This window comes from Delphinus delphis, chromosome 13 (genome assembly GCF_949987515.2).
Source record: "Delphinus delphis chromosome 13, mDelDel1.2, whole genome shotgun sequence".
In the NCBI taxonomy this organism is placed as follows: domain Eukaryota; kingdom Metazoa; phylum Chordata; class Mammalia; order Artiodactyla; family Delphinidae; genus Delphinus; species Delphinus delphis.
The window spans coordinates 3,242,070-3,265,348 of NC_082695.1; the positions used below are offsets into that span (position 1 = coordinate 3,242,070).

The 23,279-nt window shown below is 42.4% G+C and overlaps 1 protein-coding gene across 6 annotated transcripts in view; it reads right to left on the bottom strand.

Moving 5' to 3' along the window:
- Window positions 1-23,279, bottom strand: part of GLT1D1 (glycosyltransferase 1 domain containing 1) — a 149,615-nt gene that overhangs the window by 96,910 nt on the left and 29,426 nt on the right. For all 6 annotated transcript variants that reach the window (XM_060027862.1, XM_060027864.1, XM_060027863.1 and 3 more), the window contains 3 exons: window positions 17,491-17,542; window positions 4,846-4,882; window positions 2,497-2,553 (listed from right to left, as the gene is read on the bottom strand). In XM_060027862.1, coding sequence (XP_059883845.1) covers window positions 2,497-2,553; window positions 4,846-4,882; window positions 17,491-17,542 — 146 coding nt within the window. The remainder of the gene's footprint in view (window positions 1-2,496; window positions 2,554-4,845; window positions 4,883-17,490; window positions 17,543-23,279) is intronic.

A 23,279-nucleotide genomic window follows, 5' to 3' on the forward strand; every position in this document is an offset into this window, starting at 1 on the left:
AAGATAAGTAAGACCCAAGCAAATGGAAAGATACATCATGTTCAGAGATCTTAAGACAAATTATTGTTAAGACAGCGATTCGCTCTAAAACGATCTGTGGATTCAATGCAACAAGATTTTATAGAAATTGACAAGATGATTCTAAATTTTGTATATGGAGATGCAAAAAACCTAGAAGAGCTAAAACAATTCTGAAACAAAGTCATAGGCTAACCCTATCTCATTTCTACACGTACCATAAATCTACAACAAGACAGCATGATACTGGCATAAAGGTAGATTTATACAGACACAAAGGAACACACACAGTAAACTGACTCTCAGCAAAGGAACCAGAGCGATTCATTGAAAAACATTTTCAATGATACTGCAATTTACAGAAAAAAAATGAATTTCGATCCCTACCTCCTAATATCACACACAAAATTTAATTTCAGATGGATTACAATCTTAATGGAAAAGCTTAAACTTGTGGAGGAAAAAACAAGGAAAATATCTTTTCGACCTTAGGGTAGGCAAAGATTTCTTAGGCAGGACCCAAAAGGACTAACTGTTAAAGAAAAAATTGATAAGCTAGACTTCAACAAAATTTAAAACCTCTGCTCTTCAAAAGACATAGTTAAGAACACGGAAAGGTAAACCAGAGAATGGAAGAAAACATTCACAATATGTGTATCTGACAAAAAGCTTCTACCCAGGGGGAAAAAAAAGCACAAAACCCTCCTGCAGACCAAGAATTAAAAGACAACACACTAAAACATTTGGGCAAAAGGCCTGGCTAGACACCTCACCAAGGAAGATATCGATACATAAATGCCCAACACCAATCAAATACCATTTCATGATCCCCTAGGACAACTACAATTAAATAGACTGTCCACACCAATTGTCGGCAAGGATGTACCGTAACTAGGTCTCTCATCGATGTCTGTGGAAATGTAAAATGGTACAACACTTTGGAAAACTGTTCGGCTGTTCTTTTCTAAAGTTAAGCATGGGTCCACCCTACACTCAAGCTATTCACCAGAATCCTTGCACAAGAATGTGGAGAGAGAGCAGTTTTATTTATAGTACGTAAAAATGGAAAACAATTCAAAAGTCCATCAACAGGAGAACAGAGAAACAATGTGGGACACATCCATACAATGGAACAGGACCCGGTAATAAAAAAGGAGGAGCTACGGAGACACACAATATGCATGGATCTCAAAAACATGACGTTGAGCAAAAAAGATGCCAGACGCAAAAAGTACTTACTGTATGATTCCACTCAGATGAAGTTCAAGAACTGGTAGAACGAATCGATGGTGATAGAGATTGGAATGGGGTCCCTTACAGAGGGATGGGAATTAAATATGGAAAAGCACAAGAGGGAACTTTCTTGAGCAGTAGGAATGTGATCTGTCTGGATTAGGGTATTTATACATTTGTCAGGACTCATCTAATCTTACCCTAGAAGTCTGTACTTCACGCCACGTAAATTTTACTTTAGTTTAGAGATTTTTAAAAAAGAATAAGTTAGCTCATATTGTTACTAACATAAGGAATAAATAAAGCAGGTTAGAGCGGTAAGTACAGTTTGACTCTACTTTTGTCTTTTAAAAATCATATACATGATTATTTATACATATGTATTATTTAAACATAAAGTATAAAGTCACACCTAATTATATATAATTTATATATAATCTATATATAATATAAATAATATAGGTATCATACATATTATGCATTTACAATAAATATACAAATATCACATATTTATATATTTACATGATTTTAAAAGACAAAAATATATAATAGATTAATACAGCTATAATTTAATATTATATATTAATGCATGAAAAGCATTAATATATATATGTAAAATTGTTGAGAAAGATATATCAAAACACTAATAGCAGTTCCTTTTTGGTGCTGAGATTTCAAGTGGTTTAAAAGTTTGTTTCTTAATCTGATCTCCATCTTACAATGGTCACTTTTTTTTTAAATTTTTGGCCACGCCACGCGGCTTGCAAGATCGTAGTTCCCCGACCAGGGATCGAAGCTGGCCCCATCGGGGATAGCGCCAAGCCTTAACCACTGGGCCGCCAGGAAGTCCCACAAGAGTCACTTCTTATGTGTGTAGCTAATAAAGTAACACTGAATGAACACAGGAGGATGGCATCCTTAATAAGGACAAACGTCACAAGACACTAGGTGTTTGGGAGGTTTGTCCGAAGAGCAGCGTCGCAGAGGCTGGCACTACGCGTCCTCCTGCGTCTCAGCTGCACCCCCATCCTCACTGGGATGGGACCACTGACGACACCTCGGCAAACGGGGAGAAACCAAGTTTGTTCTAATCATGCCTTGCTCCCTCCTTTGTTCTACCCAAAGAGTCCATTTCTTTGACCCTGGCAGCCTCTTCTTCAAAACCATGTGAAACTAGCAAGGAACTGACGCAAGTTGGCGAGATGCACTAGAGTCAAAATCCTACCAGAAGATTTCATCTCTTACCTGAACGCTGAAGGAAGGTGTTCCAGTTAAAGGTGGTGTTCGGCACTGTTGCAATTCCTGGGTCAAAGGAAAGAGAACAAAAGAAAGTTCATGTGGTTGAGACATAACCAGTTATTTTGTGTTGACATTCAAATAGCCGTCATACTCGGTTCTTATAAAGAACTAAAGTTCTGAGGGCTTTGCTGAATTCCCATGAATCTCTCCAAGCCTGTGAGGTTTAAAATGAGCCCACATGGGACTTCCCTGGCAGTCCAGTGGTTAGGGCTCTGTGCTTTCACTGCTGAGGGCACGGGTTCGATCCCAGGTTGGGGAAGTAAGATACCGCATGCCACGTAGTGAGGCCAAAAACAAAAATAAAATAAAATTCGCCCACAGTTCCCAAGGAGAAAAGATCCATCACTTTCAACCCCACCATCCATTCCTGGGCCAAACTGTCTCTAGGTCACAGAAAGCTTGAGTTCCTAAAAAATGCATATAGGTGACAGGTATCCCAAACATTCCCAACTAAACCCCAGAAGAAATTACACAGAAATTATGTCTGTATTTAAAATTCCTCATCTCAACCTTCTAAATCATACATAATTTCCTGCTATCTGTGTCAGTTTCTCAGCCAGCTTTCAGTTTAAAGTTCTCTGAAAAAACGAACATTTTAAGATTTCAAAAATCCAGAGGCAACATTTAACAGATTCTCTCGAGAGCAGAAAAGATGTGAAATTTTATGGAATGTAAATTAAGTCGTCGAACCGCCTCTCCAAGGCACTTGTAAGCTGGCCATTCACACTGACTAATACAGACTACAGTTAGTAAAGTTTGTAGTAAAGTCCACTCCACGCCTGCCCCAGCACAGACTGTGAGTGGATGTGTTCCACCCGGTCCTGGAAACCCTTAATCCCTGTTAAGCAGGTTGAGTCCTCTAGTTTATCCGGCTGGAAACCGAGATTCATCGCGGTTAATCGGGATACAAAATGTTAGGTGTCAGAGGCTGCGTCCAAACCCACGCGCTGCATCAAAGCCCATGTTTTTCCTGCAGCACCAACGTCTTCCGTGGCTATAAACGAGGGGCTGTGGCAGAGGAATGGAAGGTCCAACCCCAGGCCTGCCCTGACACTTACACACCCCTTTTATGCATACTGAGTCAGTGCATCGTTTTTTAAATGGGGGCTCCAAGAAAGAGTTCATTTGATGAGTGATTCTGCTGCTAAAAGTATCCCTGAAACCACTAGAGCCTTGATAATGTGATGTTTATAAGGTGGACTTGTTCGCGTGACCCTGGGCTCAGCACGGGTTCAAACCTAAGCTCAGAATCAGCCACATGTTCTCTGGAGCTACTGTTTCCCTGATCTCTATTTTGTGCGTCAGTGGTTCTTCCCTGGTGGCGCAGTGGTTAAGAATCGCCTGCCAAGGCAGGGGACACAGGTTCGAGCCCTGGTCCGGGAAGATCCCACATGCCGCAGAGCAACTAAGCCCGTGCACCACAACTACTGAGCCTGCATTCTAGAGCCCACGAGCCACAACTACTGAGCCCACGTGCCTAGAGCCCGTGCTCCGCAACAAGAGAAGCCACCGCAATGAGAAGCCCCCGTTCTCAACAAAAAGGAGCCCCCGTTTGCTGCAACTAGAGAAAGCCTGCACACAGCAACGAAGACCCAACGCAGCCAAAAATAAGTAAATAAATAAATTTATTAAAAAACAAAACAATGTAGTGATAGTTTCAGGTGTACAGCAAACTGATTCAGTTTTACATATACATGTATCTACTCTTTTTTCAAATTCTTTTCCCATTTAGGTTGTTACAGAATATTGAGCAGAGCTCCCTGTGCTATACAGTAGGTCCTTGTTGTTTATCTATTTTAAATATAGCAGTGTGTACATGTCAATCCCAAACTCCCTAACTATCCCTTGCTCCCACCCTTCCCCTCTGGTAACCATAAGTTTGTTCTCTAAGTCTGTGAGTCTGTTTCTGCTTTGTAAATAAGTTCATTTGTATCGTTTCTTTTTAGATTCCACATATCATACGATATTTCTCTTTCTCTGCCTGACTTCACTCAGTATGACAATCTCTAGGTCCATGCATGTTGCTGCAAGTGGCATTACTTCATTCTTTTTAACGGCTGAGTAATGTTCCACTGTATATATGTGCCACATCTTCTTTATCCATTCTTCTAACATTTTAAATTATTCTTTTATAAAGTACTTATTTTTATCTTAATGTTAAAAATAATAAAAGTGTGCCCATTCTACTATTTTCAAGTAAATCCCAGACATCATGTTCTTTCATTTCAGTAGGTATCTCTACAAGATAAAAGACTCATTTTTTTTTCAAATATACATATATTTAAAATTTCTTACCTTGACTCTGGACATAGATCTTATCCTTGGCATGTGGCTTTTGAAAAGAGGGGAGAAAGAAAAAAACGTAAGTTTGCTAGTCCATTCCCATTGCTGCTTAGAGAGAAAATGAAGGCCATAAAAATATCCTGTTGGAAAACATCACAAAGAATCATCTACACAGCCACTCACAGACTAGCTACTTTATCAGAGCAAAGAGTTACCTCTGCTTTTAATGGGGGTTTGCCCGTTAAAAACACAGCTTATCTAAGGGAAGAAGTACAAAGAGGTCCCTTAAATCAGGCATAATGCAATATTACCAACTTATAGTTACTATGTTAGTAGAAAAGCGATGAAGCTCAGACAGAGAACATGCCAGGGATACAGCCCATCAGGTGCGTATCAGGAGCTGAGGTTGAAGGCAGACGTTTTGGGAAATGTGGTTTGTGGATACAAACCCTTGAATAGGGAGAGTACACTCCCCACCTTTGGAGAAGAAAGGAGGAGGGGGAGGAGGGAGGAGAAGAAGATGAAGACAGAGGAGGAGATGGGGATGGAGGGGGAGATGGAGATGGGGATGGAGGAGGGGTACCCAGTATGTTGGGAAACAAGAGAACAGGCACCAGGGGTCAGATTCTTCCAGGATGTGAATGGACTGGTCTCAGGGACCCTGTAAGGACCTCCCCCAAAGCCTCTTTGACATCAAGGGACACCGTGACAGTTGCATGACTGATCTAGATATGTGTCCCCAGATGCATACGTACTATCCCTGGTGGTGTTTTCTGGCGGAACTTCATAAAACTACTAGAAAGAAAAAGAATCCATTTCTCAAGCTCGTTTTGAAACAGTGACATAGATATTTTTAAAATCAGGTTTAGACCCAAAGGTGGATGTTACGGGAGCAGAGTGAGAAATCCGCTTTAAAGGGCAGCAGGGTCAAGTAGGGGCAGAGGGCTGTTTCTCGTAAGTGATCAAAGATATGGTCATTCTGGTGATAAAGTCTAAAAAGGTGCATCTTTCTACCATGTGGCCTGAATGTCAGCTCCATGCATGAAACGACTAAACTAGGTAAAGAGTGGCCATCACAGAAGTTGCATCTTCGTGCTCTCTCTACCTAAACGTGTGTGAAGGGCTCTGGTGGTCCTCCAGGTGACCGGGATCCTGCGAATTGCATGTGGTCTGCTGACCCACTCTGACCTTCATCCTCAAATCAGCTTTATGTTTTGGGAAACCAACTAAAGGTGAGGCAGTCCCGACAAGGGAGAGACGATCAATGGGGAGAAGAGGGAGTTACCCTGCTCTCCGCCTGGTGGATGGGAAGGTTCTGGGAGAGGCAGCCTCTGGCCATCCTAGGACGGCTGAATGGAAGCTGGTACAGAGGGACCTCCCTGGCGGTCCAGTGGTTAAGACTCCAGGCTTCCAATGCAGGGGGTGCAGGTTCGATCCCTGGTCGGGGAACTAAAATCCCACACGCCATGCACGGCACGGCCAAAAAAAAAAAAAATAAGGAAGTTGGTACAGAGACACAAGTCTTGGTTTGGTTTTGCTTTTGACCTTAGCACTACATTTTATATTTATCCATCAGAGGTACCTGAGACCTCTAAAAGTCTTGAGTATCCTCCTCCATACGCCACATAGCAGGATGCAGCCCCTTTTAAAATGCCCTTAAAATAGCAAGCCTGCAAAAAAAGAGCTTCAAAAATCTCTTCTCTACTAGTTAAAAAAGATATTAACCTTAATGGAAAAAAAAAACGGTTAATAGCAGCCATTTGAAATCAGAGTTTAGCTCAGAGCCCTAAAAGATTCCTTTTTGTTAAATTATAATTTCACTAGAAAACTGAAGAAAATTGTACTGGAATAGGGCGCAGGCTAAGAGTGCCTCTTCTTTAACCAGACCTAAGCCTACAACATTGGCTCAAAAAAATGTCCATAAGAAGGATATTGAAGCACTGTCAAAAATATACCCGGACAGCATTTTTAACTTTAAAGGTAACACGAGTGTTTGACAAAAACAGATTCACTATAATTCTATATAAATTCAATTCATGACTGTCAGGCAAAATGGAGATTACAGCCTTACTACTATTTTCATTAGAACTGTGCCGTGCAATTAGAAATATGTAAACGCCAAATGCTCCTCTCAAGAAAGTTCCTTTGGGCACAAACAAAAATTAATTAATTAAAAGGGTATCTCAACTCTATAAACAGAATAAGTTGACTCTATATGGAAATGTCTGGGTTTATCTGCTGATCTTACCTATCTCTGAGGATTATTTCCCCCAAATCTATTGAACTCCCCCCCCAAAACAAGTAAGTATCAAGTCCAATACAGACTTTTAAAACATGTCATAAATGGGATTTGAAGATCTTATCCGAGCAAATCAAGAAAATAGAGGGACAGTATAAAGGAAATCTGCATCTGAGTTATTTTTAATCATTGTAAGAAAAGCGATCTGGCAAAAGCCAATTGGCTTACATTGATTTTGAAAATCATTTTCTATATTAAAATGCTCTAAATACAAATTTGCTTTCTTTGCTCAATATTTATTGTTGTTTCACTTGCCTTGAAATAACATGAGTTGAAGTCCTTATATATATCATTTCCCTTGGAAGATCAGCTCATTGATGCATAAAATGAAAAAGAAGACGTGTGTGTGTGTGTGTGTGTCGGAAGGGTGGAGAGGGAAGATTCTCCATTTTTCCTCCATTTTTAAAGTCTATGAGAAAACATTACTTAATTTGACCCACTACTAAATATAAAAAGTCAGTGCCCTATAAACACATGTGACTTTGTAACAGACCCAGATGCTCAGTTATGCCTTTTTATGATGGACCACCAGACAGCCAGCAACAACAAAAAGATTTCCCATTCTTTTATTAATATAACCTTCTGAAATTAAGCTTTCCACCAAATGGAAACCACAGTAAATATTACTTTTAAAATCTATGCACAATTTCATCCTCTACAGGTGACAAAAATATTATTTTACAACTTCTGATGATGGCTTTGTTAAAAGTCATTTAAAAACAGCTACAAATTACTTAGAAGACATCATGGCCTGTAAGTGTATAGCTTTCAAAATACATCACAAAACACAGAAATTGGGCATTTTTCAGGGGACACGGGTCTCTTCTTTCCTCCCTCTTCTCTTTTCCCTTAGAAATTGTTTTTAAGTAAGGAAAGAAAATAATGTTCAGGGAATTCCCTGGCGGTCCAGTGGTTAAGATTCAGTGCTTTCACTGTCAGGGCCCAGGTTCAATCCCTGGTCGGGGAAACCAAGATCCCACAAGCCACGTGGCGTGGCAAATTAATAATAGTAATGTTCAAAATAAAAAGGAGGGGGGAACAACCTTGTCACTAAATTCCTGCAACTGAACCAGACAAGGAAAGATTTTTCAAGAAAAGGAAAAAATCCACAGATGAGATGGGGAGGACGTCTGAGAACCGAATTGGGATCCAGTTTTATGGGATCTGACATGAAACAGGCTATAAATAAAGATGAAACTCAAACAACCCTGGGCAAAATCAAAGGATGAATGTGTAACACGTAATCTAGCCCAGCAACTCAAGAAATAGGAATGCCAGCAAGAAAGTTCCCAGGAAGATTAAAAAGTAAAATACAGTTAAATCTACGGAGCAAATAACATGGAATCATTGCTGATTTTACTCAAAAGCTTCCCCTACTGTTCTCTGCCTTTGCAATCTGATGAATTAGAGCGACGCTTCTGATCATCCCAAAAGCTTGTGCCCCAGGTCATGGGAAACGTTAACTCAGAATCTGTGCTCTGAAATTGATGAGTTTTCCATCCTTTGAGTTCCTTTAAAACTTTTCAATTCCCAGGGATCTCACATGGGGGAAAAAAATGCAAAGGACACGTGCAGTTCTATCAAGAAATCTCTGAGGGAAGCCAATCTTAATAGAAGTTATTAAAAATGGTTAGCTTCCTAAGATATGACCAATCCCTGGAGTTTTCCTTACAGGATATTTGTGGGGAGGGCCAGCACACAAACTAGGGTTTCCAAAGATGAAACAGAGGGGTGAATGTTTCTAAGTTCACATTACAATAGAAACTATAATAAAAGATGTGGTCTGTGTAGCTCCTGTGCTGTCAACGTGATTTTTGGAGATGATCAAATACGAAGCGATGGGCCATGCAGGAAGAAGGAGAAGTAACAGTAATTCAAAGGACAGCATAATTCAGCAATTAGGCGAGAGGCAGCTCATTCAGATTAGAAAAGAACTAACACCTACATCAGCCTTTTGAGCTCCCCTGTGCCATGAACGGGCAAGTGACAGCCAATGAGATCTGTCTTGCTTTCTGTATTTCAATTTCCAAAAGAACTGTGATGAGTATATGTACACAGTGAAAGTAAAATTACTCTTTAGGTATTGCCTAACTGCTTCCAGAAAGTTACTTTTCTTTAAGGAGTGCCAAGGCAGGGTAGATGAATTAGGCCCCAGAAGGTAGGGACTCAAAGTTTCCAAATTAAAAAAAAAAATCACTGAAAAGTAACAATACCAGGAAGCTTAGCTCAGCACTAACCTCAACAAAGTGTATCCATGTGCCATGTTGGTAATCACTCTGCTTTTTCTGAATTCGATAACTGTGTCAAACAGTATTTGCTCATGCTCAAGATTTTTTTAAATAGTTCCTAAATAAATATTTGAATTTAGAGAAAGTCCTCTTAGCTGAGTACTTTTTTTTAGAAAAAGCATGTGAACAGTGCAGTTAAACTTTACACAGACCTGTGGGGTTTTGAACCCAGTGGAGACAAATTAAACCACAATCATTGTTTCTGCAGAGAGAAAAGCCTTCAATTAAGATATGTGGATACCTAATTTGCTTTTAATTATATCGGTGAAATAGTTACATTTCCTGGTAAAAGTCTGGTGAATTTAGAGAAAGTATTCTAAACCCAGACTAGAATTAGAAGTGCCCAAGCTTGTATTCTGAATGTCTATTACACACTGTAGCAAGAATCAAAATGCTATTTAGACTAGTTTTAAATTTGCACAATGCATATATCACAGTTAGACATGTGCAGTGAATCTAATTCCCAAAAACACGAAATCAAGGTTATAATATCACAGACCGACAGAGGAGCACTGTCCCAAAACACGGCCGATGTTGAACTTGGACAATGAGTACTAACTAGGTAGCAGGCGGACGCCAGTACAAAGCCCCCGGGACAGCGACCCTTACAAAGTAGGTACAACATCAAAGTAAGGCTGATACAAACAACACTATAAAAATAACAACGCCGGGGCTTCCCTGGTGGCGCAGTGGTTGAGAGTCCGCCTGCCGATGCAGGGGACACGGGTTCGTGCCCCAGTCCGGGAAGATCCCACATGCCGCGGAGCGGCTGGGCCCGTGAGCCATGGCCGCTGAGCCTGCGCGTCCGGAGCCTGTGCTCCGCAGCGGGAGAGGCCACGGCGGTGAGAGGCCCGCGTACCGCAAAAAAAAAAAAAAAACAAAAAAAAAAAACAAAAACAACGGGCCCAAACAAAGGCACTTCAAATTAAAAGAGATAAAATAAAACTCTCTTTATCGAACCCCAATCAAACTAATTTGTGTGAAGTCAGCCAGAGGCAGAAGGGTGCTCATCAACACAGCCTCCAAAATAATGTTTCTTTGTTTTTCCCCTCATTGTGCCTTTTTTTAAAAAAATTGAAGTATAGTTGATTTGCAGCGTTGTGTTACTTTCAGGTGTACATACATACCTATCTATTGTTTTTCCAGATTCTTTTCCCTTTTAGGCTATTACAAAACATTGAGATAGTTCCCTGTGCTATACAGTAGGTCCCAAAATAATGTTTCTAAAGGAGCATCCTAGCTTTGTCAGAGGGCTGAAATTAACCCACAGCTTGCAAAATATACCCTCCCTTCACTCCTTCCTGTTAATGTTTCTCTACGACCAGATCGGAGCATATGTTTTGGAAAGCTTGAATCAGGGTGCTCCCCACGTGCATATCTGTGGTATGTTGCACTGTCCAATACTGCAGCCCTGGGCACGTGAGGCTACTGAGCCCTTGAAGCGGAGCTGGTCTGGATGGAAATGTGCCTCCTGAAAGTAACATGCACACTCAATTTCAAAGACTGAGTACCAAAAAAATGTGAAATAGCACCTTAGTCATTTTTATGTTGCTCATGTGTTGAAATAATAAGATTTTGGATACAGTAGGTGTGCAGTTAGGAACTTGGCCTTGGCCAAGAGGTGGTCTGGCTTTTGCCCTGGGCTTCTAGGAAATAATCTATGTGATTCCTAAGGGGCATGTATTTCTCTAGGGTGAGGCCAGCCACAGCTAACAGTCTTAGGTAGGGGCTGGCCATGCCGGAAAGACCAGCCATGTGATGGAAATTGGGCACTTTGGGCCCAGTGGTATCAATCTGCCTGAAGACTGGATTCAACCCTGTGTGCAAACAATCCATCAATCAAGTCTATGCAATGAAGCCCCAGAATAAACTCTGGACACCAAACGCAGTGAGCTTCCCGGGTTGGCAAACCCCGTACATACGTCTCAGATCAATAACGGGGCGTTGAGATGGTCATAGACCAACAGCCAGAGGGTAAAATGTCCTGACTGCCCAGGGAGAGGGCGATGGAGGACCAGCCCCGGCGTCTCTTCCTTTGGCGGATTTTAGTCTTATCCTTTCCCAGTAATAAACCATAACAGCGAGTGTAACTCTTCGTGAGTTCTGAGTCCTTCAAGCCCTTTCTCAAACTTGAGGGTGGTGATGGGGATCCCCTGAACTTGCCCTTGGTGTCAAAAGTGAGGGCAGGTTTGGGGAGAGCACCCTTACCCTTGTCCTTTGCAGGCTGGCTAACTCAGGGAGGTGGATTCAGTAAAACAGATTATTAAAACTGATCTTCCTTGTTTCCACTGACTTTTAAAAATGGGACTCTCAGAAAATTGTAAATTACATCCAGGGCTCATCTTCGTAGGGTGCATTGTATTTCTATTAACAGTACTGGCATCAAGAGTGAGCCTGTGTTTTTATAAAAATGAAGTTTGAGAAAATAACAAGTTTTAGGCCGGATTTTATGCTCAAAACTATATTTATCTATACAGACTCTACATGAAACCACAAAAGCAGTAAGAAGAAAAGACCATAAATCTTTCTAATCTGGGATAATTGGAATTTGATTCTGGTTTGATAATAATTACATAAGGTTAACTAAGTTTGGACCTGAGCCAAGCCTGCTCACCAAAATAAAGGAGAAAATTAAAAACAAAAGGTGGCAGTTCAATAATGCAGCATGAAACTTAACTACTCAAAAACTGCGTCACTGTTCCGAACACGTAACTACCAGTAGTCTCTCCACAAAAATCCATCTCAAAGCATTACATAGATGTGGCTGAACAATGAACCTTTATATTGTTTCTACACAGTTTTCATTTGCAAAAACTAATCAAATAAAGGTATTGAGCTGAACTTTATTGAAAAATCATCCACCAAAAAAAAAGTACTAAAGCGGTATTAAAAAACAGGTTCACATTCGAATTTAATAACTAACCTCCACCACTTTAAACAATAAAAACAAATTCATCCTTTCTTTTACGAGCTTTCTTGATGCTGCCTGTGACATCATCATCCAAGACAAAACAATTTTTGCCGACTTCTCCATTTCTTTCTTCAAATGCCTTGTTATTATATTTGGAAAAGCATCTGTCGGAAAACAAAGACAGCTAACCTAGGATGAGGGTAGATTTGGTGTGGCTGACCTCCTGGGTGACAGGCAAATGGTCAACTTAATCTTGACATGTAAGATGATCCTTCCAGGAGTTCCCCGGCAGTCAGTGGTTAGGACTCTGCGCTCTCACTGCTGAGGGCCTGGGTTCAATCCCTGGTCAGGGAATTGAAATCCCACCTGCCACGCGGTGCAGCCAAAAAAAAAAAAAAGAAAAAAAGATCTTTTGACAGGACACTGCTGGATATTCTCACCACTGCTAGCAAGCCTGCCCAAAACGTAACTGGTCTATGCATTTAACGCAGTTTTCTCATCGTTACATCGAAAAGTTAATCCCAGGCTTCCCTGGTGGCGCAGTGGTTAGGAATCTGCCTGCCAATGCAGGGGACACAGGTTCAAGCCCTGGTCCGGGAAGATCCCACATGCCGCAGAGCAACTAAGCCCGTGCACCGCAACTACTGAGCCTGTGCTCTAGAGCCCATGAGCCACAACTACTGAGCCTGCACTCTAGAGCCCGCGAGCCACAACCACTGAGCCCACGTGCTGCAACTACTGAAGCCCGCATGCCTAGAGCCCGCACTCCACAACAAGAGAAGCCACCGCAATGAGAAGCCCACGCACAGCAACAAAGAGTAGCCCCCGCTCGCCGCAACTAGAGAAAGTCCGTGCACAGCAACAAAGACCCAACGCAGCCAAAAAATAAAAAATAAAATAAAAGTTAGTTCCGTCTAAGAATAATCACCGATCGCGTATCACCTCGACACTGATGACTTCCACATCTGGACCTCCAGCTGCACCCCTTTCTGACGACAGCCCCACACTGTGAGCTACATTCTGGATACTCATCCCCGAGTCCAATACTCGTCTCTAATTCAATGTGTCTGCAGCTCAAAGACCCTGTTCCTCCTCCTCTCCACATCTATACTCCTTTCCTCGAGTTCTTCCAAAATATATTCATAAAAATGTTAATATCCCTGAGCCCTTCTTTATTTCTTCCTCACATGCTATGGTCTTCCCGCACAGAAATGGATCCATAACATGGATATAGATCCATAATATATGGATCTATATCCCGTGCAGGTAAAAGAGCATGGTGGTTGTGCTTTTTAAAAAAACATTCCAGAAGAAAAAGTGTGTGTGTGTGTGTGTGTGTGTGTGTGTGTGTGTGTGCAGGAGTGGTGGGGCAGTGGGTGAGAGTCAAATAAATAAGGATTGGAGGGAGTTCCCTGGCGGTCCAGTGGTTAGGCTTGGCGCTGTCACTGCCGTGGCCCAGGTTCCATCCCCGGTCCCCGAACTAAGATCCCGCAAGCCATGCGGCGCGGCCAAAAAAGAAAAAAAGGATTGGAGAATGGTAAGCTGGGTGGTGGACGCATAGGAGCTCACCCTACTATTCTTGCTATTTTTGTATATGCTTGGACATCTCTGTAACAAAAAGTTGTAAAGAAGGATCCCTTCCTGGCCAAGTCAATCGGACAAGAATTTATTGAACGTGAGGTGGTACGTTACCCTCTAGGGATACAGGGGTGAACCATACCTTGTCCCTGTCCTCAAAGAACTCACAGCCACACGGTGCGAAAAGTGAAGGAAAGAGGTGTTACAGGGGCATTCCTGGTGGCGCAGTGGTTAAGAATCCGCCTGCCAATGCAGGGGACACTGGTTCGAGCCCTGGTCCGAGAAGATCCCACATGTTGCAGAGCAACTAAGCCCGTGCACCTCAACTACGGAGCCTGTGCTCTAGAGCCCGCGAACCACAACTACTGAACCCACGTGCCACAACTACTGAAGGCCGTGCGCCTAGAGCCTGTGCTCCCCAACAAGAGAAGCCACCGCAATGAGAAGCCCGTGCACCGCAAGGAAGAGTAGCCCCCGCTCGCCGCAACTAGAGAAAGCCCATGCGCATCAGCGAAGACCCAACGCCGCCGAAACTAAATCAATCGATAAATAGGTGTTACAATCTCGAGGGATAAGCACTAAGTGCGGCGGATTATTAAAATGGACCTAATCAACGGCTCCCTCCCTGCACCCCTGCTTTTTAAGGCCACGCTGAAGATCGCCCCATAAGGAGGAAGAGGCTATAGCTCCGTGCTTGACTTGCTCTGGCCCACAGACAGTAGTAGCAAACAACACACAGGCAGAAGCTTGCAGCCTGCTCACGCACTGCTGCCTGCTCTCTCCTGCCGCTGAGCCTGATAAAGGGCGACAGACCACATGGAGAGAAACACCAACTGTCCCAGCCATCCCAGCCGAGGCCCCGACACGTAAGCAAAGCCATGCTGGACTACCCAGCCCCGCTGAGCTGACCCCGGCCAGAAATGCCCAGACAACACAAAGCATAAATGATAAATGGCTGTCTTAAAGCACTACGTGTGAGGTGATTTGTTATGCAGCAAAAATAACTGATACAGCAGTGAACACATCTGTACCAGGTTTGGAGGGCCACAGGTTTTACAGACAAAGGTGACATTTAAAACTGAGAAGTTAGGGAAAGGGGGGGAAATCAAGGAGGATAAACTTGCTTCAGCAGGGAAAAGCTTTCTTTTATGTCTGGCTTAACAGAAGGCAGTTGGAGTCTCATATCTGCTGCTCTATTCAATCTGTTTCCATATGTTGCTCTGGCTGAAGTGTATAAAGAAAATCCTGCTTCTTGCTGACAGGTAGCTGGAAAGGGGAGGAATATTTTAATATGGGCCTTTAAGGAGCCTTTTCAGATCATTATAGGTATTAGTCTTGGACATGACACCAAAACTCAACAAATGGTAGCTTCTTAAAGGTTAGTCACAATATGGAACCTGAAATTGTATCATACCCTGATATTTCGAATCCATAGGTCTGTCTTGCACTTTGATGGATCTGTTATCTATGCATGATTCTGTGATGCCACGTATTAGTCATTTGAAAAATATTGGTTCACTGAGTGACGCAGATCTCGCAAATGTTGAACCATTTCATTACACAGCATCCAAAAAAAAAAAAAAATTCACGTTTGTTAACACAACCACTGATCTCATCAGGGAAGGATGTAAGGGGAAGCTGTCCACTTCGTGGTGGCTTACGAGATTCTAATTTTTGCTTTAAAATTTAAATGATATCATTGGCAATAGATACTGCCCGCTGTTTTTCTTGAAGTGACTCACTCACTTGAGTCACTTTTAAGAAAATGAGCGCCAAACGCCCAAGTCTGAGTAACCATAGTTTGCTTATCAGTCCTTCAGATAAAAAAATTGTGTTAAGACATGGCTGGTTCAGTCTGCGACCCCAATGTTGCACCAGGGCCTTTGCTCAAGATAACCCCCATCCCTCATTCAGAGGCAGCAGAAAGAGCTGACACATACTTCCTGTTTCATCACCCAGAAAGTTAAAAAAAACACATGTATTCAGAGGTTAATGTTTGATAAAAATTTATCATTTTTATGCTTCATCGAGGACTTTCTTAAGTGAAAAACGGGCTCTTTTTTTTTTTTTAAACTATAAGTGGGTGGTGGTGAATAACCCATCGGTGCAGATGGGTACCCCTACTTTCATGACGATGAAGGCGTCAGCAATTTTCCTCGCCACTGCTCTTCACATGGTGAAAAAGGTTTTTGCCTTTCATCATGCCTTTAATAATGTCTGAGCATTATGACAAAAATAGGTTTGACTTTGTGCAGATCCTGAAAGAGTCCCAGGGACCCCCCTTTGAGAACCACTGGTACATCACTGCCGTAAGGCAGATGGACAGTCAAACTGATACAAACACGAAACTCGGAGCCAGGAAGCTTGCCGTTTTCCATTCATTACATTGCACTGAAAAATGCACCCTCGATTCTCTGCCTGGGGAGTTTGAGGTCAAAAATAAGAATATGCACACTCTGGCTGCAGGGAATCTTCACGTTCACGTGCACACAGTACTCTGGGCTTTGGCAAAGGTCGACCAGTCCCACAAAATACTGCATTTGCCCTTGTCCCATTGCAGCCGTTTCCAAGCGTTAGATGTTACAAAGTGAAAGCCTATAGATAAAGAATGTGCACAGCCTGTAAAATGCCACCAACAGGAATAATGCCTCCAGATGACAAGGGCCTAAGTGCTGTGCACAACGGTTTGCTGGTAAAGCACAAGGACCAGCAACGCTGGTGGCCCAGGGGCACTGCAGGGGTCACCATCTGAGAAAGCAGCATCGTGCCTACGATCCACCGGAGGAAAGCAACCTTTCAGCTGGCCTTTTCTTTAGTTTTGCAGACACCAGCCCCACCAGTCCTCTACAGAACTCCCCACGGAGGATTCAGATTCCCGCCAGCTCATTTCACCCCCCCCCAAGTCATAATGAATTTTAAAAGTCAATAAATGCATTAACTTGTAGAGCTACAAAGCCCTCTACTCATTAAAGCCCTTCAAATGAAGAGTCCAGCCTAGGAAACTCCAGCTGCCACCTAAGGGATTGCTACTCCCAACGTGTACAAGGATGCTGCAACATTTACAGTCTAGTCCGTAAATCATCCCATCTGAGCACATAAAATGAAAACAGACAAAACATGAAAAGATCTGGCCGGGACTCCCCTGGTGGCGCAGTGGTTAAGACCCTGTGCTCCCAATGCAGGTGGCCCGGGTTCAATCCCTGGTCAGGGAACTAGATCCCACATGCATGCCGCAACTAAGGAGCCTGCCTGCCGCAACTAAGACCCAGTGCAACCAAATAAATAAATTATTAGTTTTAAAAAGAGAGAGAGATTTGCAAAAACAAACAAACAAAAAAGAAAAGAGCTGGCTATTGGGCTATTTTTGCAATTCAAGAAGAACAACAAAGAAAATCAGGGATGGTCTAAGAGTATCTACCCAAATAAAAAACACCAACATATGGGAAACATAACACACTGCTGTGGCCACCAGGGGCGGCGCCGATGGGAACCACGTCAGCTCTACTAAAACTGCCTTTCTGTTCTCTGATCCTGCAACTTTGCCAGCATAACCCAGATCGAAACGTGAAATGAACACGTACCCACTGCCTTTGTGCCGTCTCCTTCATTGACTCCGTGAAAGCGACAGCGAATCTAGAAAAGTGAGCAAAAATAATGAAAATGATTAGGGCAGAATCTAATTAACATAACTGTGAAACAGCTCTTTGGAACAAATTGTGAGAGACAGGTAAGTAGCTGAATTTACAGTGCGATCAATCTTTATTAGTCGTGGTCATTGGCTGTTAGATTTCATCTCCACTCACATCCAAAAAAAAAGTTCTGTCTGCAGAAAATGAACAAATGAAGCTCAAAACTGCCTATGTTTCTTGTTCCTTCAGGGAAGGTGAGGGAAGCAGAGATAAAGACAGAAAGCAGAGGGACTTCCTTGGTGGTGCAGTGGTTAAGAATCCGCCTGCTAATTCAGGGGACACGGGTGCCAGCCTTGGTCTAGGAAGATCCCACATGCCGTGGATCAACGAAGCCCATGCGTCACAACTACCGAGCCTGCGCTCTAGAACCCGTGAGCCACAACTACTGAAGCCCGTGTGCCTAGAGCCCACGCCCTGCAAGGAGAGAAGCCTCCACAGTGAGAAACCCACGCGCTGCAACGAAGACCCAACACAGCCAAAAATAAAATAAATAAATTTATTAAAAAAAAAAAGACAGAAAACAAGATGCACTAGAGAGGCAAGAAACTTAGATAATATTCAGGGGCAGGTGATCCGGTCCACTGGCTTTGCCAAAGGAAAACTGGCAAAAGTGTTCAAGATTTACTGAATGTCCCCATTCATCGAGAAATGGCGGTTTCCAGAAGCAGGACTGGGTACACGTGGAATGAACCAGGAATATCTTTTGGGGCCAGAAAGTAAGAAAGCGCTCAAAACATGGCAAGGGCTTGTCGAAAGGATGCAGGAGTCAACTCAGAATATCTCCAATGGCCATGGCTGGGGTGATCTGGGCACCAAAATAAGTAATAGGAGTGATGGGTAACCCATAGAGTCAAATAAAATAAATAGCCATGGGTCCGTGTTGATGTAACTAAATAACTGAGTAAGTAAATGGAGTCAAACAGACAACTCTTCCTTATAGTAGAATTCCAATTAACAAATGTATGAGTGGTAGAAATAGAAAATTGTTGCAACCAAGAACCATTAATAGGGAATTCCCTGGCGGTTGAGTGACTAGGACTCAGAGCTTTAACAGCCGGGACCCGGTTTCTATTCCCGGTCGGGGAACGACCGCAAGCGGCACCTGGCGTGGCCAAAAAAAAAGAAAGAAAAAAAAAGAACCGTTAATAGATGATTCCTCCCCACTGGCATGACCTGGAAAGGGGAGCTCACGTCCCCCTGCCTGTGTCTTCTCCAAGCCTTCCTTCTTCCCCCTCCTCACTCTGCCCAAACCAGCCAGCAATCGCAGACACAGCCAATCGCATGCCTCTTACTTAAGGGAGAAATATGGAATCCGGCCCTTTGGGTAGAATAAACGTGAGAAAGCAGGACGAGACCACACCAGACCTTGCATCTGAGCCCAGCAGGGATCGGACTGCTGGCATCACTTATGAGATGCTCTCCACGTCCCCCGAACATTGGCAAGAAACACAAATAAACTGTATTCTGAGGGCATCAACTTTACTCCAAGAAACGAGGATAAAAAGGAGAGAAGAGCAACTAAATATCGACTGCAAGGAGAGTGCAGAAGCCTTCCTTTGCGGAAGTCCGCAAAAATGAGAAACTTAAGAACCAAACAAAGAACAAACTAAGCATGTAAATTGCCTGGCACAGTTCCTGGTCCCTAATTCATTTAACATCTGATAAACATCTGCTATTATTATTTTCTACTAGCACTAACACCACTACTGGGACTTGTGCAAAACATTAGGGCGCCCCACGTGGCCAGTGAACAAATTATTTGACAGCCTAAAACTTTCAGAAAAAAAAAATGACACCAAAAGCAAGAACAGCCAACGAACAAAGAATAAGGTCAATAACACAAAGACCAAGCAATTTACCCCATAACGGCATTTATGAACAGCCACTCATCTGGCAAGCGTGATGCTCTACTTTTCGGTGAGAATGTCAGCTCCACATGGGCTGGAACGCGGCTCTGTTCATGGCCACCTCCCAAGCCCCTGGAGTGTCTGGCACCCAGGAGATGGGCAAAAATACCTGCTGCCTGTATACGTGTGTAAGTAAGAGAAGGAACAGTTCTGCCTTAAATTCCAACAGGAAGCAGGTGAGGGGGAGGGATGGGTGGAGAGGGGGAGGAAAGAGCAGGAAAATGTCCCAGGTGTGAGGAGCGAACTCTGTGCACGGCAGCCCGGCGGCTGACTGTGACTGTCCCCCACCCATGTGACCGTCCCCACCATCACGTCCTGCTCATTTCAGAACCCAAGATGAGGCATCAGGAGGAGCTACAGCGTCAGTTTAAGACGGCAGGGAAGGATGAGAGTCTTGGGAAGGTTCTCCTCAAAGGTGCGTGTGAAAATGTTTTCGGAGTCAGAGGGGCGAACTGGAGCTAACTTGAAAGACACGCCACTTATTCCAGGGCCACAGATAACACGGTCTTTCTTCTGGCTCCTCATATAGGAACAGGGGGCCTGGCTTTACACCCACCTAATAGATAACCTTTTAAGAGAGTTTCTAGCCCAAAGATCCTTGGAAGATAAAGATATTTAAAATAACACATTTCTACCATTTGCAACAGCCAAGACATGGAAACAACCTAAGTGTCCATCGACAGAGGAATGGATAAAGAAGATGTGGTTCATATATATAATGGAATACTACTCAGCCGTAACAAAGAATGAAATAATGCCATTTGCAGCAACATGGATGGACCTAGACATGATCATACTAAGTGAAGTAAGTCAGACAGAGAAAGACAAATACCATATGATATTTATATGTGGAATCTAAAATATGACACAAACGAACTTATCTACGAAACAGAAACAGACTCACGGATGTAGAGAACAGACTGGTGGTTGCTAAGGGGGAGGGGGGTTGAGGGAGGGATGGAGTGGGAGGGTGGGGTCAGCAGATGTAAACTATTATATATAGGATGGATAAACAAGGTCCTGCTGTAGAGCACAGGGAACTATACTCAATATCCTGAGATAAACCATAATGGAAAAGAATATTTAAAAAAGAATGTATATATGTGTAAAGCTAAATCACTTTGCTGTACAGCAGAAAGTAACACAATATTGTAAATCTACTATATACTTCAATAAAAAATAAAATAAAATACTATTTAAGGTAACATAAAAAATAAAATAAAATAACACATTTTTTAGGAAAAATATAAAAGTACCACTTTTGCACTTTTGCTTGAACACTGCCATTTCAAAACACAATTACGTTGACATAGAGTTCTGTTTGTCAAAAACATCTTTAGTAACACTGAAAAAGCATATGAAATTACCAACATTCAACCAGTTTTGACCTACAAAACAGTAACTTCACATGCCATTGATTCCGTAATCGTGAGAGTATTTGTGAGGCAATTCATTTCATACAAACTCTCTTTTGCTCATTTGCTTGGCAATGTTAAGTTTTTCTAATATGCACCTGGATAAGACTTCACTAAACAATTTCCACAAATTTCAAATACTCCTTATTTAATTTTGGTGTTTATAACTACCAAATACTTATTATAATATTCATAAGCCCAAAAGTGGATGCTAAAATAAGTTCCCATACTATACCATACAGGAAAAGTTTTCAATACTAAAAAAGTTGAAAAATATACCTTATAGGGAAAATAAAACTATTTAAATGAAACACTCATTATAAAGCTAGACAAGTTCAATGCTTTGTTCTACAGAAAAGTGTGCTGTATTGTGTCGGACAAGAAATCTGTGATTCACGCAACTTCCCTGCCCACTAACTCCAATCAATATCCCCAAATAAAAATCAATGTGTGGGGCTTCCCTGGTGGCACAGTGGTTGGGAGTCCGCCTGCCGATGCAGGGGACACGGGTTCGTGCCCCGGTCCGGGAAGATCCCACATGCCGCGGAGCGGCTGGGCCCGTGAGCCATGGCCGCTGAGCCTGCGCGTCCGGAGCCTGTGCTCCACAACGGGAGAGGCCACGGCAGTGAGAGGCCCGCGTACCGCAAAAAAAAAAAAAAAAAATCAATGTGTGTTTTACTAACAACACAATGAATAATGTTAATGATAATATCATAAAATGAATTCATTCCACATTGTTTCTCCCAAGCAGAATGATTTTCCTTCTATGAGATAGTGCATTACAAACTGCAGGAATGTAAAGGCAATAAATTCTTAGGGTGTAAGAACAACAACAAGAAGAAAACCTATAATGATAGATCACCTTTCGAGGTGAGCCAACACTGTTTTAATACCTTCATTTATTGTAAAACACACACACATACGCGGAGCGTACTCTCTATCTTAAAAAGGGTGCATTTCCACATTTATGTCCAGGAAGTCTTCAGGAAGAAGCAGTGTCCTGAAATGCAATGCCATCTATTTGTAACCCTAGTTTTAAGAGGCAAGATTGACACCTATCTTTCCCCACAAAAAAATTAGGCTGCGAAATAGAACCTGGGGTTCTGTCCTTGGTGTGGATCAGAAATGAGACAGTTACACACACTTGAAGACGTCTGGATTCCCACGGCTTCTCAGCCATGCAAGGCTTACAGACGAGCACAGAAAATTCATGGTTAGTATAGCTTTGTTATACAGCAGAAACTAACACACCATTATAAAGCAATTATACTCTAATAAAGATGTTAAATAATAATAATAATAATAAAAAAGAAAGAAAAAAGAAAATTCATGGTTGGCCACTTACTGGGGACATGGAAGCAACCTAAATGCCAATCAACAGACGAATGGATAAGGAAAACGTGGCATGCACACACACTAGAATACTCTTCAGCCTTAAAAAAGGAGGACATCCCGACATCTGCAACAACATGGATGAACCTGGGACATATTTATGTTCAGGAAAACAAGCCAGATGTGGAAGGACAAATACTGTATGATTCTACAGACACGTGGAATCTAAAGCAGTCAAACTCGTGGAAGCATGAGTAGCATGGGAGGGGTTGGGGGAGGGGGACACAGAGGGAGGGGGAAACAGGGAGCTATTAGTCAAAGGTCACAAAGTTTCAGTTGTACGAGATGAACGTGCCCTAGAGCTCTCCTGTACAGCAGAGAGCCTACAGGTAATAATACTGTAGGTAAACAATTTGCTAAGAGGGTAGATTTTCTGTTAAGTGTTCTTACCATAAAAATTAAAATAATAATAAAAATAAAGAAGGTGGGAGTAAACTTTTGGAGGTGATGGATGTGGTTACAGCATAAATTGTGATGATGGGTTCACAGGTATACACTGATCTCCAAACTCATCAAGTTGTGTGCCTTGATTACGTACAGCTTTTTGCATGGCAGTCATTCCTCAGTAAAGTGGTTAAAAAACTAATAAGTAGTGTTTCCACATTTTAAAAATTCATCACCTGTTTTGTTTTTTTTTGTTTCCCACAATGATTCAAAAATTTATTAGAGTTGAAAGGATGCTTCAACAGTACTGGTTGGGTTTTCAGTAAGCTGTGAATTCAGGGTGATTCGATGGCAGGTGAGACTCTGAATCATCAGCAGCCAGTGGGTGCATGGGGGGCAGAGACCACATCCACCCACGTCAACGCTTCCGTGGAATCACCCCAGAAAGCCTGCCAAGAAGAGTGCTTTGCTTTGCTTTGGGTACGCATGTATACTTCTTCTTTCGATTTCATTAGCTCTTTTTTTCACAATTTTTATATGAACAGAGAGGATTTGTATTTTATTATGATGTTAGTTATTATGA